The sequence below is a fragment of the Plecotus auritus genome, assembly GCF_963455305.1.
Source record: "Plecotus auritus genome assembly, chromosome: 8".
Classification (NCBI taxonomy): domain Eukaryota; kingdom Metazoa; phylum Chordata; class Mammalia; order Chiroptera; family Vespertilionidae; genus Plecotus; species Plecotus auritus.
In genome coordinates, this window is record NC_137782.1 from 144,631,600 (window position 1) to 144,647,397 (window position 15,798).

Sequence of the window (15,798 nt, forward strand, 5' to 3'; positions counted from 1 at the left end):
TAGATTATGCATTGCCAAAGAAAAGTAATTAAAAACAAAATTTCAAAATAAAATTGATAGATATGTGAAAGGTTGGTATAGCATTTCCTCTTTCTAGCTAGCTAGTAAACAGCAGGGCCAGGAAGAAAACTGAATAATAACTTGGTAGTAACCTCTAAAAAGGCTAATTTAAATCATCCACTTATAGATTGGTAAGTTTGGTAGGGCTATATATCAGCATGAGTTTTTAAATTAAAGAAAAACAACAACAACACAGGTGCAAGAGTATAACATTTTAATGACCAAATTCTTTAAACATTTGTCATGTTCATTCCAAGTGTGCTGTCTGGAAACAATAACCCCAACCCTGCTAAAGTTATGTCTGACTTACAACTGTTGTATATTATCAATACAGGGTGAGGCAAAATGAGATTTATAGTTATTCCTATGGAAAAGAATACAATAATTAATAATTACACAAGAATAAACTCTGTTTTGTGTACTCACAACTGTAAATCTACTTTTGCCCCACCCTATATTTCATGGCATTAACCCAAAGATAAACCTGGCTTCCCAGAGAAATATTTACTTAGATAAATTTGAACTGCCAGAATAAGAGAACTGAAAACTGGGGGGAGGATGGGGTGAGGAAATAAAGCAGGTGTGAAATATTAGCAAAAACTAACATTTGCAAATAGAAACTGGTTGTGGCAATGATGACATCCTTTATCCTGTTACATCTTGTTTCAATGAAATAGTAATAGGACAATATACTAAAATAGTTCCCCAAGTGGAATCACTATAGGTAACTGGAGTAAGAAATTTTAAGAAGTTTTCCGTTTCCAAGGACTTCAGTTTGAAACAAATGAATCAATCACTACAGGGAAAGTATCAGATTTTCATTGGCTTACAGTGGATAGGAAGACTTTTCAGCAATCACTCCCCAAAGAGAAGGACTGCAGAATTTCATTACGGTGAGGTTATATATATGTTCATTATTGGAAAACTGGTCATAAAATCTCACGTTCTGGGATCTTAATTAACAGTCGTAATGCATCAAAATTGTAAAGGATATTCTGCATTGAGCATCGTAAGCACCTCAGGCCAAACTGCCATCTCAAAACCAGCTTTGAAGGGAAACGAGCTGTGCACATATGGATGTGTGCGCATAAAAGAGAGAACGAAGATGAATGAGAGGGGGAACTCCTCTCTGCAGTAACCAGGGTGTGCGGGCAGGGCGGTGTGCAACAGCTGTAGTGACTTCCCAAAGAGAAGAGAAAGTGCACTCCTGACGTGGTTCTAGGAAGACGTCCTCCCCGGAGAGGGAGTGTTGGTAAAGCAAGTCTAGGGAGACAGATTTAAAAAGTGAGCAGCTGACCGCTGGATCCCCGATGCTCAGCATGGAGGGCACATCCACATCATGTGTGCGAGAAACACTTGCTGTACAAATGAATGAATGAATGAACGCGGGGCACACCGAGTTTTGGAGGGGGGAAGGAGGCATGCGCCTGCACAGGTGGTTCTAGGAGAACAAGCGTAGAATACCGAGGGAAGGGGCCGAACCCTGAACGCCGGGAGGAAGCGAGATGGCTACGGACTCGCGAGGGCACTGACCAGAGAGAACTCGGTGCCGGGCCAGTTGACTCGGAAAGGGATGTCATCGCTGAGTTGGGGGAGCGCTCGGGCGCCGCCGGACGCCTCTAGGAGGCCGCAGAGGACCAATAGCACCGGTCCGCCCGGGACCAGACTCCGCGTGCCGCCGCCTCCCTCCTCCATCCTCCACCGCCGATTTCTCCAGCCGCCAACACAACCTCCTCTGCCACAGAGGAGAGGAGGGGAGGAGGAGGAGGAGGCGGCGGGACTACTTAAACGCCCAGGCAGCCCAGGGCCCAACCGCCGCCACGTCTCCTTCCGGAGAGCCGGGCTACACCGCCCCTGTTCCCTTGGGCCACCTGCCACCGTTTCCGGGGCAGGCGGAGTATCAACATCCGGGGTCACCGAGCAGTCGCTACGGAAGCCGGGATAGCGGCTGGGCTTTGCTGGTTTCTCACAACCGCAGTTTCGCAAGGGAATCGAACCCAGCGGCCTCCCGGGAGGGGACGTCTGAAGACCGGGCCTCGGACCAGTCTGTTCGGCGGAGAAGTGACAGCACAGAGAACCGGTGAGTTCGGGAGGAGGTGGCGCGGGAATCCTGTGAGTGGCCCGGTTCCTGTCCTTAGACGAGAAAACTGGAAGTAGTGCCAAGGGAGAAGGGACGGTGTTCCTGACTGCTTTTCCCTCTCGCTGCTTTTCTTTTCCCCTGTCTCCGCTCCTAGCATCTGCTCGCTTCCTCTTCCCGCCGGAAGCTTCTCTCCGCTTCTTCCGCGGTGGGCGGTGGTCCTCCGCGAACTAACGCGGGCAGTTTGCTCAGCCTCTGCAGCCCTGGGTTAGGGATGCCCGCGCTGAGGAAACCTGTCACAGTATGAGAACACGGTATTCCTCCGAGGTTGGCATGGACCAGCCTCTCCTCATGGGGAGAGCAGCTGGGTATCGCTGTCCCTACATTTTTTTTTTTTTTAACCCCACGTGGGGCTCCTTCATCCCGATGAAATGTTGGATTGTTGTTTTATCAATGAAGCTAAGTTTCCTTATGTGAGGTTTCAGGGCTAAGTGAATGTGAGGTTATGAATCACATGAGGTTAAGACACATCTGCCTGCATTCAAAATAAGGCATAAAGTTTGGGTCTCCTACGCCTCCTTTTAAAAAATGCCACCGTTTTAATTTCTAACATAATGGGTTACGCAGTGTTAGCCAAAGAGCACCTATCATTGTCTTTCTGGTGGTGGGAAAAGCTAAATCTTTTTCTAGATCTGCTAAAGACTGTTTCTCTCCCCAATCCCGAATTTGAACCAAATCACAAAGCAGGAAGAGTAGTTTATTTATTTATTTACTTATTATTTTTTTAAGTTCTTTATTGTTTAAAGTATTACATGAGTCTCCTTTTTCCCCATTGACCTTCCCCACCCCCCAGCATATGCCCTCACCCCCCTACTATCTGTGTCCATTGGTTATGCTCATATGCATGCATACAAGTCCTTTGGTTGATCTGTTACCCCTTCACCCCTCGCCTTCCCTCATAGGTGGGACAGTCTGTTCCATGCTTCTATGTCTCTGGTTCTATTTTTGTTCATCAACAACAGTTTATATTGTTTATTATATTCCACAAATGAGTGAAATCATGTAATATTTATCTTTCTCCGACTTGCCCTTAGCACAGTGGTTGGCAAACTCATTAGTCAACAGAGCCAAATATCAACAGTACAACGATTGAAATTTCTTTTGAGAGCCAAATTTTTTAAACTTAAACTTCTTCTAACACCACTTCTTCAAAATAGACTCGCCCAGGCCGTGGTATTTTGTGGAAGAGCCACACTCAAAGGGCCAAAGAGCCGCATGTGGCTTGCGAGCCGCAGTTTGCCGATCATGGCCTTAGCATAACGCTCTCCAGTTCCATCTTGCAAATGGTAAGAATTCCTTCTTTTTTTGAGGAGCATAGTATTCCATTGTGTAGATGTATCACCGTTTTCTAATCCACTCATCTGCTGATGGGCACTTAGGCTGTTTCCAAATCTTGATTCTTCCTGATTGAGTTTTGGAAGCTTGTATTTTTCTAGGAATATGTCCATTTCTTCAAGGTTGTCCAGTTTGTTGGAGTAGAGTTGTTCGTAGTATTTTTTTACAATCCTTTGTATATCTGGGGGGTCGGTTGTTACTTCACCTCTTTCATTTCTGATTTTGTTTATTTGGGTCCTCTGTTTCTTGGTGAGCCTGGCGAGAGGTTCATCAATCTTGTTTATCCTTTCAAAGAACCAGCTCTAGGTTTTATTGATCTTTTGTGTGTATATATATATACACACACACACTTGGCCTCTATGTCGTTTATTTCTGCTCTGATCTTTATTATTTCCTTCCTTCTACTTACTCTGGGCTTTTCTTGTTGCTCTCTTTCTAATTATTTAAGTTGCAGGGTTAGATAATTTATTACCAGTTTTCTTGTTTTTTTGAGGTGGGCCTGTAGAGCTATGAACTTCCCTCTCAGGACTGCTTTCACTGTGTCCCATAGATTTTGGATTGTTGTGTTTTCATTGTCAGTTGATTCCAGGATGCTTTTTATTTCTTCTTTGATCTCATTGGTAACCCAATCATTGTTTAATAGCATGCTTTTTAACCAATGGTCAAATTTTTAAAATCAGTCTTAAAGAAATGGCTCACATTCATGCTTTAAAGTATTCAAAGTTGACAGTACAACAATCTTTGTTTCCCTAAATGATAAACTTTCAAAATAATATGTTCTTATTGGTATTGATTTTAGAGAGAAAGGAAGGGAGAGGGAGAGAGAGGTAGAAACATCTATTAAAGAGAAACATCGATTGCCTGTCTCTTGCATGCCCCCTACAGGGGATCAAGCCCACAACCTGGACATGTGCCCTGACCGAGAATCAAACCAGTAACCTCTTGTGTATGTGTTGACACTCAACCACTGAGCCACACCGGCTGGGGTGATAAACTTTTTATGTGTGGAGGTGGTATTTATAAAATGGTACTTATTTATAGTTCTTGGTAGATTGAACAGTGAATGTGTTGTTTGGGAGTGGGTAAAGGAAATTTAAGATTGGCCTGGAGTAGGAGTAGAAACACCTATTTTAAAAAATCCACTCAATTAGAGATTTATGTTACAGGTGCCTTCTCTCAATGGAGGGTTTATACTCATACTTGAATTCCTAATACATAACACCTAACTCTTTGTATTCTGAGAAATGAGAGCCTGAGTTGTGTGTGTGAATAGATCACAATGAGAGAAAATGTTTTGAAAGTGAGTTCCAAGGCCAGTAAAGAGAGACTTAGTTTTACTAACAAAAGTAAGCTCTAGGTAATTGGTACCTTTGTTATGATTCTTGCTGATATGGAGGCTCCAAACCCTAGCTTCTCTCTAATTCAGTACTGTTTAACTTCCCCACTTTAGTTATGTTTCTCTCCATCTCAATGAAAATGAATATCCCTGTTCCTGGGCCTTTTGGAACAGGGCCTCCCTATTAATGTTGATGGCATGCCACATATATATTCACATATTTTCTTGTCTAATTTCTTTTTTAAAAAAATAGTTTTATTGATTTTTATAGAGTGAGGAAGGGTGAGGGAGAAACATCGATGTGTGAGGGGGACATCCATTTCCTGCTCCTGTACATGCCCTACTTGGTATTAGTTTGCAACCCAGCCACATGCCCTGACAGGGAATTGAACCAGCATCCTTTTGGTGCACAGGACTACACCCAACCAAGCCACACTAGTCAGGGTTCCTCTAATTCCTAACTGAAAGCTGGAAAGGCATGTAAATGAGGATCATAAAGTAATTCCTCCCCCTTGATATTCTGTTATGTATTAAGTGATAGAAGAATCATGGGGAGTCACAAACTCCTTTGGACCTAACCTTGTAAAATAAAAGGCTAGATCTTTGAATTCACCTATGTGATTGTGAGCTACAGCATGTGAATCTTGGATAGGCCCATTATATTTGTTGGAATCTCTATATATATCTATCAAAATTAACTCTAGCTTCTTTATGTCATAAGTTATATACTATTTCATTATACAAAACATTAACCTTGTTTACCACCTGAAGAAAAAAATGCAGGGTAGTTAAGATGGTTAAGTTCCGATGGTTTTTAAAATATATTGTAGAAAGATCTTGTGCTTGAGTCAAAGAAACCTGAATTTCTGCTATTTATTAGATGTGTAACTGTATGCAAGTTACTTATTCTGGGAACAAGTTTAGAGGTGTTATCGAGAAAATGCTTTCATATGTAAGTGCCTGGTATATCCTTATGTGATATTCATTAGCGAATGTCAGTATTTTTCTTGTACAGGACAAATGAAATGCCTTCTGGAACACTAATATTGAAAGTGTTGGAAAATATTTAAAAAGCTATATAGCTGAGTAAATTACCAAGAAAAGTGTTAATAAATAAAAAAACATGAAAAGGACTACTGTTCCTACTATGTAGGAGAGTTTTATTTATTTTTGTTTTCATATTTACTTATATGTCTCCTCCAGAAAGCTTATTTCTTTTCTTTTCTTTTTTATTTTTCCCATCACCATTTATGCCCTCTAAACCCTCTTGCACCTCCACTCTCCTCCCCCACTTCCCACAGTCACCACACAGGACAGCTTTATTTTTATTCTGTACTATTAGTCATGCCTGGGTTAAAAGAATTTTTATTGCTTCATATTAGATTTAATGTGATACTGAAATTCTTTTCATATTGAAAGCTTTTTAGAGAGACTATATCCTTTTGAGAAAAATAATCTGATGAGTTTGAATCAAGGCTAATTCTACATGAATTAATAATGTATATTATTATACATTTCCTACTGAGTGGCACCATCACCACTAATTCAGCAGAAGCCTTTGTTTAGGTGACAAGACAGAAGGGTAAAAAAATCTGTATAGCAAATGATTGGCCTGGAGTAGAAGTAGAATCATCTATTTTAAAAAATCCACTCAGTGCCATTATTTTTACTTAAAAAAGTTTACAATTCTAAAAGACCTTAAAAAGACCAAACTTTCACTTAATATGTTTAATTTATATTTAAAAATTTTACTATAAGATTAATACAAAGTGAATGACAGACTACATTGTTAGTGGATTTATATTATGTAATTTGTGCTTTTGTAACTGAATGAGTTTTTTTCCATGTAGTAAAATGCATTTATTCAAAAAGGAGACTTATAGGCAATTTTTATATTAAACATGCTAATTTTGGGGGGGCTTAAATTGGAAGGGATATTATTTAATAACTGAACAAGGAAATTTCTAATCAAAGCTGAAATCTTATCTATCTCTATATAATAAAAACCTAAGCGACCGTTATGGCGGAACGACCAGAATGACTGGTTGCTATGATGCGCACTGACCACCAGGAGGCAGATACTCAACGCAGGAGCTGCCCCCTGGTGGTCAGTGCGCTTCCACAGGGGGAGCGCCGCTCAGCTAGAAGCCCGGCTCACACTGCTAAGGAGCAGCGAGCTAAGCGATAAGGAGCAGTGAGCAGGTGGGTGGTAAGGAGTGAGGGCTCCCAGACTGTGAGAGAGATGTCCAAGCGGGCCTAAGCCGGTAGTCGGACATCCCCCGAGGGCTCCTTGACTGTGAGAGGGCACAGACCGGGCTGAGACCCCCTCCCTCTTAGTGCATGAATTTTGTGCACCGGGCCTCTAGTTACTATATATTTCCAATTACACTATTTTAAGCTTATATATTTTAAACCATGGTAACAGAATTATTGCATAGGAATATATTGAAGGTATACCTTATTATATTTATTAGACTTTTGATTTAATGCTCTACAACTTCAAAATAGTATTATGATATGAAACAATAAAATTATTTTTACTCTGATTAAAAAACAAGCTGTGAAATTTCTTGTATTTTTCTACAGAACTCACTTCTCATGATTAAGTGTTCAATATACAGTTAGGAGATCATTAAATTATTAAAAATTGAATTTTTTCTTTAACTATACCCTATACTTGAATATATATGTGTTTCAGGACACTTGGAATTAACTATGAATTTTGATATCTTGACTACAACATTAAAAATGAATAAGATCTTCAAGTAAATATGTTTCCAAATCATATTGTCATTGTGCAGTGCAACTATTCTTGAAGACTAAAAGTTCTGCTTCTCTGGAAAAGTCAATGATTAGGTCTTTATAAGCAGTCGAGGTTCTGTTTTCCTTCTAAACGTTCTTTTACTAATTTTTCCAAAGAGAAAAGATGCTCATCTGCATCTTCTGGCACAAGATTCCTAATAGAATTTGCAAGTTCAAAAAGATATTCTGTATTTCTTCCACTTGGACCAGCTGCATTAAAGATTTGTTCAGCAATATCTTCCAGAGGTGCAGGACCAAGATAATTAGGATTATCATGTGTTCCAATATATAGCAACACATTGAATGGTTTTGTAGTGGGATCTTTTGGATAAAAAATGACTGTTGTGGTCCTGTAGCCTCCTTTCTCTCTGAAGTCAAGGTACGCTTTTACTTCTTCTTCCTTTCCAGCTGGCAGTCTGTAAGCAACACCCCATACACAACCCTATTGAAAAATGAAAAGAATATATTATTTAGTATTTACAAGGTAAAATAGGTGGAAGTACATTGTGATGTAAGAAAATTTCATGTTTATTCTTAGAAATCAATGCAGTTTACTTAGTACATCAAAGAGGTACATGCTAAACAATAAAGGAAATCATTTTAAATTCCTCAGTCTGAAAACATTATTGCACACCAGGATAATTATCTTTGTTTAAATTTTTGAAAATGTTTTTTATCTAATGAGACCGAAATGAAAAAAGATCAGGTCTTCATTTGGTCATTAAAACTGAGGTTCTGAAGCTTTAAATCCATAAGCATTTCACTGATGGTAGGGCAGTAGTTTTCAAACTGCTGCATGCAGTGTTAAAGCCACCCTGAAGCCTACCTCAGAGGCTATCTGGATATGAGTGTTGGGGTGCTGGGGTTGGGGTGCTAGGAGCTGAGCATCGCTTATCTTTTTACATATTAGGTGTTCCTCCCCCCCCCCCCCAAAAAAAAAGGTTTTAAAAGCTCTGTAGTAATCAACTACTTAAGGGCTGAGTAGTTTATTTGTTCAACTCTTCACTGCCTAAACTTTCAAGTATCCTTTGTAAATTACTCCTTTGAGAATACTACATAACAACCTCTTTTGTCAAGAGAGCCCATGAACAAAGTGTCAGTAAAAAGAATGTATTGTAGCTACTAATATTTTTTTTTACTATAAATAAAATACCTGATACGTTACATTTATATTTTGTAATACAGATTTTCTATCTTCTCGAGCACTTTTATTAACTTTATTAAACTTTAGGTTGTTAAGCATCCTCTTGAATGAATTAACATTCTGTAGAAACAATACCATTTATTAACTTTAATTAAGATTTATAGTTACTAGTTTAAAGCCTTTATTTAGATGCCATTCCTAATGTAAATTATGAAAGCATTTCATAATTTTACCATTAGTCATCTGCTGTTGCTAGCTGCTGATTTTTGTATGTCAAAGTCCTTTCCACGGGTAAATCTTTAATTTCACAGTATTAAACTTAACCTATACCTCAATAAAATGACTGAAAATATTTTAGAAACAGAGGACTGTTGAGTAAATAAAAGTTTCCTAGTGCTCCAAACCTATTAAAAAACCTGTTGTGCTATTGATAAATTTAGACAATAAAGAAAGTAATAACTCCTGCCTGGGTTTTTTGCTGAAAATATAGGGTGTACCCCAAAAATGTATATACACATTTTGAATAATTATAAAGGGAGTGTTTATTAAAATAAATTTCATTTTCAAAAGTGAGCTATCAGCTGTTACAGTATGTATACATTTTTTGGGGGTACTCCCTGTATTAGACTCCTAGCAAATGTGAGGAGAGCTTTAAGGGTTCCATTTCATTCTTAATAGTAGTTGGGCCAGCTCCATTCATGTAAAAGAGGACCACAAAATTCTCAATCAACAAACTCATTAAGAAAAATAAATGAGACCACATGCTATTTGTTTTTATTTTGTTGTGTATCTTGCATTCTGCATCCAACTTTTTTCAACAGATGAATAAAGAGGAATTCTAGATCTAGTGCAGTTGAAATTGTAACGATTTTCAGTACAATTTCATTTAAAATTGAGAAACATCTCAACAACTTATGCAACTAAAGACTATACAAAAAAAATTTATACTATACCCCAGGATCTTCAATAAGAGTCACAACTCTTCCAGGCTGTTTTTTACAAAAAGTAAAAAAAAACAAAACACAAAAAAACAAATAAGTAAAACAAATATTTTTTCTCTTAATTAAAATTCATCAACTAACCAAGCATTAGCAAATTATTGTTGACATGGGATATTTAATCTTCATTTGCTCATACTAGACACTTTTTTAAAAAGCTCTTATGTTTTATAATAACTTTTAAAGTGAATTAAGAGAATCTGCTTTATCCAGACTATCTTGGCCTTTATAAGCCATTCCCTTCAACTTGCATATATTAGTTACATATTATGTTGACTTAAGATGGAGATATTAAAAAACACACCCATAACTAAGGCTGATCTAGAAAAGTTAGGGATTTAGTAAATGTTCACAATTATCTTGTGTTAAAATGTTTCCTCTTTTTTGAAATTGAAATTTTCTGATGTGAAAAAATTTTCACATTTAAATAAATCTTTCATTTGGTTGAGAAATGGCCAGTTTTTTAAATATATAAATGAGATGCTTGATTAAACTTAGTAAGAAAATTAAGTGAAGCCAAAAAGAAAGCACAATTTCATAAAGTAAATAGCACTTTGCAGATTATATATATATATATATATATATATATATATAAAAGGCTAAGTGACTGTCTGACCATCTGGTACATATGACACACTGACCACCAGGGGGCAGGTGCTCAACGCAGGAGCTGCTGAGCTGCGGCAACTTGGCAGCGGTGGTTCTCAGGTGACACACCCTGAACCAGAGAGGAGGGAGCCTGATATTAAAATATTTCTTCTAATTAATTTCCTTTCAATGTACATGAATCCGTGCACTGGGCCACTGGTGTAGAAATAAGTCTAACATTTGTTTAAAAATATTTCATACGGAATGATCACTGACTAGGAGCACGTGTTGCTGTAAAAATCATAGTCCTATATAGCAATTATGTTATTTTGATTTGATGGGTACTTCTGTAGGTTTTTGTATCATTTGTCAGGCAGTTAATACTTATATAAGGTTGGTGATACATTGTTATGAAAAATGTGAAGTGAATAATAATGTTTTTTTCCAGTTTTTTTTTAACAGAACAGCATACTTAGAAAATGCTTAGTACTGCCCTAGATGGAACTGGCTTAGTGGATAGAGCATCGGCCTATGGACTGAAGGGTCCGGGGTTCGATTCCGGTCAAGCACATATGCCTGGGTTGTGGGTTTCATCCCCAGTAGGGGGCATGGAGGAGGCAGCTGATCAATGATTCTCTCTTATCACTGATGTTTTATCTCTCTCTCCCTCTCCCTTCCTCTCTGAAATCAATAAAATTATATTTTAAAAAATGCTTAGTACCTAGACTCTCCTTTAGTTTTCTATGATAGTTATTTAAATAGAAATAGGTGTAAAACTATTACAGTTTTAAAAGTGATTGCAATTATTCCCCGCTAACTTTCCTGCCTTATTTTTTAGTAAATTTAAGTAAAAAGAGATACTGGCTTTTATGGCTGTCTTCTTTTAAAGAATCATGTTGTATTAACTTGACAATTTCTTACCAGTCTATTCTCACAGTGTACATATCTCAATGTGTTATGTAACAAACATAAACATTTGGTTGAGACTAGAGTAGTAAAATATGCTATTAAACCTTATTCGTAAATATTTATTAAACATTTTTTTATTGATTTCAGAGAAGGGAGAGAGAAACATCAATGATGAGAGAGAATCATCAATTGGCTGCCTCCTGCACGCCCCTGACTGTGGATTGAGCCCTCAATTTGGGCCTGTGCCCTGTGACCTCCTGATTCATAAGTCACGCTCAACTACTGAGCAAGGCCTGCTGAGCTTACTTGTAATTATTTAATATTTGGTCATTAAAATTAGAGCCTAGGCTAGTGGTCGGCAAACTCATTAGTCAACAGAGCCAAATATCAACAGTACAATGACTGAAAATTACTTTTGAGAGCCAAATTTTTTAAACTTAAACTTCTTCTAACGCCACTTCTTCAAAATAGACTCGCCCAGGCTGTGGTATTTTGTAGAAGAGCCACACTCAAGGGGCCAAAGAGCCGCATGTGGCTCGCGAGCCGCAGTTTGCCGACCACTGGACCCTAGGCTAAGGCTTTTCTCTTCAGAATGGCAATTTTAAGTGTTCATACCTGACTACTCAAAAGGTATTTTATTTAACTTAGTTCTTTAAAGTATTAAATATTGTTTTATAACATTCTTGGAGATACTTTGGCCATGAAGTTTCTGTTGGCCTATAAATATGCATTTGCTCTAAGTCACTCCTCTGTTTTCAAGTCACCTACCTTAAAGTCAAATTCTTAATTAATGAACTCTAGTTGAGGTAGAATGACTTCTAACTGAAGCTTTTTGTGATTTTAATCTATGTCTCTCTACTAGCAGGTGCAAGCTACTATAGGCCCCACTCAGCCCCTCTTTCCAGGACTGTAGGTATTTCTTTGGAATTAACCCCAATTTCTTTCTGCATCTAATTTCTAACATTTTAGATATCATGCTTTTGGGCCAATATTAATTTCTTTAAAAAAACTAATCAAGCTCGTACAACTTTCAGAGTATTTTATTATGTATTTATCAGATTATGTTATGTGAAATAAGCCACTCAGAGAAAGACAAATACCATAAGATCTCACTTAAATGTGGAATTTAATGAACAAAATAAACTGAGGGACAAAATAGAAAAAGGCATGGATACATGGGATGGACTGACAGTTGTCAGAGGGGAAGGGGAACAGGATGCAAGAAGGTGAAGGGATTATCCAAAGAACAGATATGCATAACCCACAGACACAGACAACAGTGTGATGATGGTGGCAAAGGGGAGGAAATGGGACATCTGTAATAGTATCAACAATAAAAATAAAGAAAAAGAAGAAAAACAGTAATCAAGCTATTAAAACTTTCAGAGTATTTTAAAGAAAATATAAGCAATAAAAATTTTTGTGCTCTTCCAATAGTTAGGAGGTTAATTAAAACAAGTGTTCAAGTTATCCATAGTTAGTCAAATTTAGAGTTCCTTACGGATTAGTTGTTTTCAACCAGCACAAGGCTGATTTCCATAAGCAGTGAGCTGCTACTATTTTTCTGTACAATTATGAGATGAGTGTCTGCATGACTGACTGAAAAATAGATCAAAGAACTTACATTTCACATTTATAATTTAGAGAACCTTCCAGAAACATTGAAATAATGCTGATATATTAATGGATACTATGTTACTCAAATAACAAATCGGGAACTCATTTAACGTGTAACCAAAGTGATCAAAGTAAGTTTCTTAATAACCCAAAGTAATTTTGGAAACGAGTTCTTCTGTGTCCTTAGGTGTCATAAAATAAATCTTTGGAAAGATACAAAAAAAACCCAGAAATAACATACGTTTAAATTCAAACCAATGAAAGTCTGCCAAAATGCAGAAATGCCAACAAATTTAATGGCCAGAAAGCTGAATTTCCAAGTTGATTTTACTATTTCAACTCCGTGGTGACTCAAAGATGGATCTTCCCGCCTTTTTTTTTTTGGGCAGAGGTTGCCAAGATAGGGGCCCCCTGCCAGCACGTCAGCCTTGTGCGAGCCTGTGTGTTTGTGCCCATGTTTCTTGCCTGCTCAAGAAACTAACCGCCAGCCTCTCAAGCAGCTTCGGAAGGAGTATCCTAGGTTTGGGAGAGGTTGGAGTCAGGTGGCAGAGGAAGAAGCACAGATGAAACAGCATTATCCCTAACCCACATGCTTGGCTCTGGGAAGCGTTGGGGTGTGGGTCCCGCGGCGATGGGCCAGCAGGCGGGGAGCAGCGCTCCGGGGACAGTAAGTTTGGGGGACGGGCTAGGGGCTTACCTTGCCTGGGACTCCGCGGTGGTCTGTACTGCCTTGCCAGAAACGCCGGCTGTAGCCTGTGATGCATCCGACCAGCTTGTCCTGATAGGGGAAGTCCACCTTCCAGATCAGGGACCCGTAACCAAAAACCCACATTTTTCCGCTAGCACCTCGACGGTGACTGTGGAGGCAGAACGGGTCTGGATTGCGGCTTGCCGGACGCGTTACCGGCTGCGCTTGGCGCAGGCGCTGATAGCCGCAATCCCAGGTTGGTGGCGCAAAGCATACTGGGACTTGAAGTTCGAGGTGCGTTTTCTGGCTCTATTTCGGTCAACGTTATTATTTTATTTCCTTGCTTAGGGTAGCAAGAAGCGTGGACCTTCTGTATGCTAATATTCTCCTGCAGCCTTTGGTAATCACCTTGACCTTCCTCTGGTGCGCGTGTGCAGAGAGGACTACAATACCCACAATCCTTTCTGGGATGTGTGCCTCTGAGGTTGGAACTGTCTACTTTTTTTCGAACGGGGCTGGGTAAGGAGAATGGAAAAGGCAGGAGTCCTGGTCGGTGTGGTTTAGATACCCAGAAGAGATATATGTGTATGGCAGTTGGCATGTAGAAAGACATTTTGTTCTACTTTGCAAACGGGATTTCTGCCCATTTAACAGCAGCCAGAAGAGTGCAAACTGGGAATGTAATCCATATTTGACTTTACACTTTTAAAAATTACCTGTCTTTTTACTTTTCAAATAGAAGCAGGAAATTTATCACAGAATTTTTATGCTTGTGAAAGAGCTATTATTAATGCAATGAAATTTGCTTATGTATTTAAATTTTATGCGAAAACGACCTTATTTGTCTTTAGTATTCTCAGCAGCTCAGATTTTTGTAGGCAAAGGTTCTCAGCTCAGGTGTACAGGCTTTGGAAGCTATCTGGGGAACCTCCTGAAACTGCTTACAAAATTTGGGGTCTACGGGTATTTTTCTGAGGAGAAACTTTATATCTTTCATGAGTTTTTCCAACAGGTCAAGGATCCTAAAAAGTGTTATGATCTGCTGGTGAGAGCTACTGTTTGAAAATACTGTTTAGGAAGCTCACTTGGATTATCACAGCTGTGTTTCAGTATGTGAAAACAAAAGCCTTACCAAATGATTGTTCTTTCTTGAGGATTTCTATTTCATGATCTTTAGTTTATTAAAAATGCTAAACACCCAGGTTCAAAGAGTTATTTCTGCTCTTAAGAAATCAGCAGGAAACTGCTACAAAGAAAAGCTGAGTTTAAGAATAACCAAGTCTTTTTATATTTTCTCCAAGTTGTAGTTTCACATTGCCTGGGATGGTTAGTTCCCCTCCACCCTCCAACATTTTTGAAAAATTTCAAACATACAGAGAAGTTGGAGGGGAAAAAAAGAGTACAATAACCATTCATATTTCCTCTATGTGAATCCAATAATTAACATTTTGCTACAGTTGTTTTATTTCTTTTTTTTTCTGTATATACTTTTTAATCTGAAATATTTAGGGTAAGTTATACTAGTATGTGTTATGATTTTTCACTGCTAAATACTTATAAGAATAAAGACATTCTCCTAATAACAGCATCATCCATTATTACATCTAAGAACATTAACAATAATAGTCATCAAATCATCAAATATCTCTTCCATGTTCAAATTTCCTTAATTATCTCTAATTGCTTTTGTAGCTATTTTTTCCACCAAGCAGGATCCAGAGGTTTATACATCACATGTGATTTTTTTTTTTTTTATATTCTCTTTTGGCCTAGAACATAAGAAGGTTTGTATAAAAGAAGGGCATAAAGAGTTTATTCATGTTAACTAATTGGTATAAGGGTTGAAGGGAATGATCCTGTATTATATAGTACATTACTTTTGACTCTCCGTCCCATTAGAATCTCAAAGATATTTTTGCAAATTATTGCCTATAATCTGGATTTATTAATGTCCTAAATATGAGAAAAGTCAGTAAAATTTGGAAAAAGATGCATACCTTCTTTACTCAAATTCTGTTTTTATTGTCTTTGAAGTAGTGTTCTTTTTTTAAAAATTATCTTTACTGTTGAAAGTATTATAGATGTCCCTCCCCCCTTTTTTTCCATTGACCCCCTCACCTCATACCCACCCTTCCCAGGCCCTCACCATATTATTATTTGTGTCCATGGGCTATGCTCATAAGT

At 38.2% G+C, this 15,798-nt stretch overlaps 3 protein-coding genes across 7 annotated transcripts in view; 1 reads left to right on the plus strand and 2 right to left on the minus strand.

Moving 5' to 3' along the window:
* ERLEC1 (endoplasmic reticulum lectin 1) overlaps positions 1 to 1,939 on the minus strand; it is a 30,461-nt gene extending 28,522 nt beyond the window's left edge. For 2 of the 3 annotated variants that reach the window (XM_080683305.1, XM_080683304.1), the window contains exon 1: positions 1,594 to 1,928. In XM_080683305.1, the coding sequence (XP_080539431.1) occupies positions 1,594 to 1,755 (162 nt within the window). In that variant the 5' untranslated portion in view covers positions 1,756 to 1,928. Of the gene's footprint in view, positions 1 to 1,593 lie in introns of all 3 variants that reach the window. The other variant, XM_080683306.1, reaches the window with a different exon arrangement.
* Positions 1,940 to 1,989: 50 nt separating this feature from the next.
* Positions 1,990 to 15,798, plus strand: part of ASB3 (ankyrin repeat and SOCS box containing 3) — a 93,514-nt gene continuing 79,705 nt past the window's right edge. Inside the window, exons 1-2 of one of the 2 annotated variants that reach the window (XM_080683299.1) lie at positions 1,990 to 2,140; positions 13,963 to 14,098. The gene's annotated coding sequence lies outside the window, so the exon portion shown is untranslated. The remainder of the gene's footprint in view (positions 2,141 to 13,962; positions 14,099 to 15,798) is intronic. The other variant, XM_080683300.1, reaches the window with a different exon arrangement.
* Positions 6,004 to 13,835, minus strand: CHAC2 (ChaC glutathione specific gamma-glutamylcyclotransferase 2). Of its 2 annotated transcripts, XM_080683307.1 has the most exons (3): positions 13,624 to 13,835; positions 9,768 to 9,803; positions 6,004 to 8,112 (listed from the first exon to the last, which is right to left on the minus strand). In XM_080683307.1, the coding sequence occupies exons 1-3, from the start codon at positions 13,756 to 13,758 to the stop codon at positions 7,729 to 7,731; spliced, it is 555 nt and encodes a 184-aa protein (XP_080539433.1). In that variant the 5' UTR covers positions 13,759 to 13,835; the 3' UTR covers positions 6,004 to 7,728. The 2 variants fall into 2 exon arrangements, with proteins under 2 accessions (XP_080539433.1, XP_080539434.1); XM_080683308.1 differs by lacking the exon at positions 9,768 to 9,803 and having other exon boundaries at positions 6,106 to 8,112.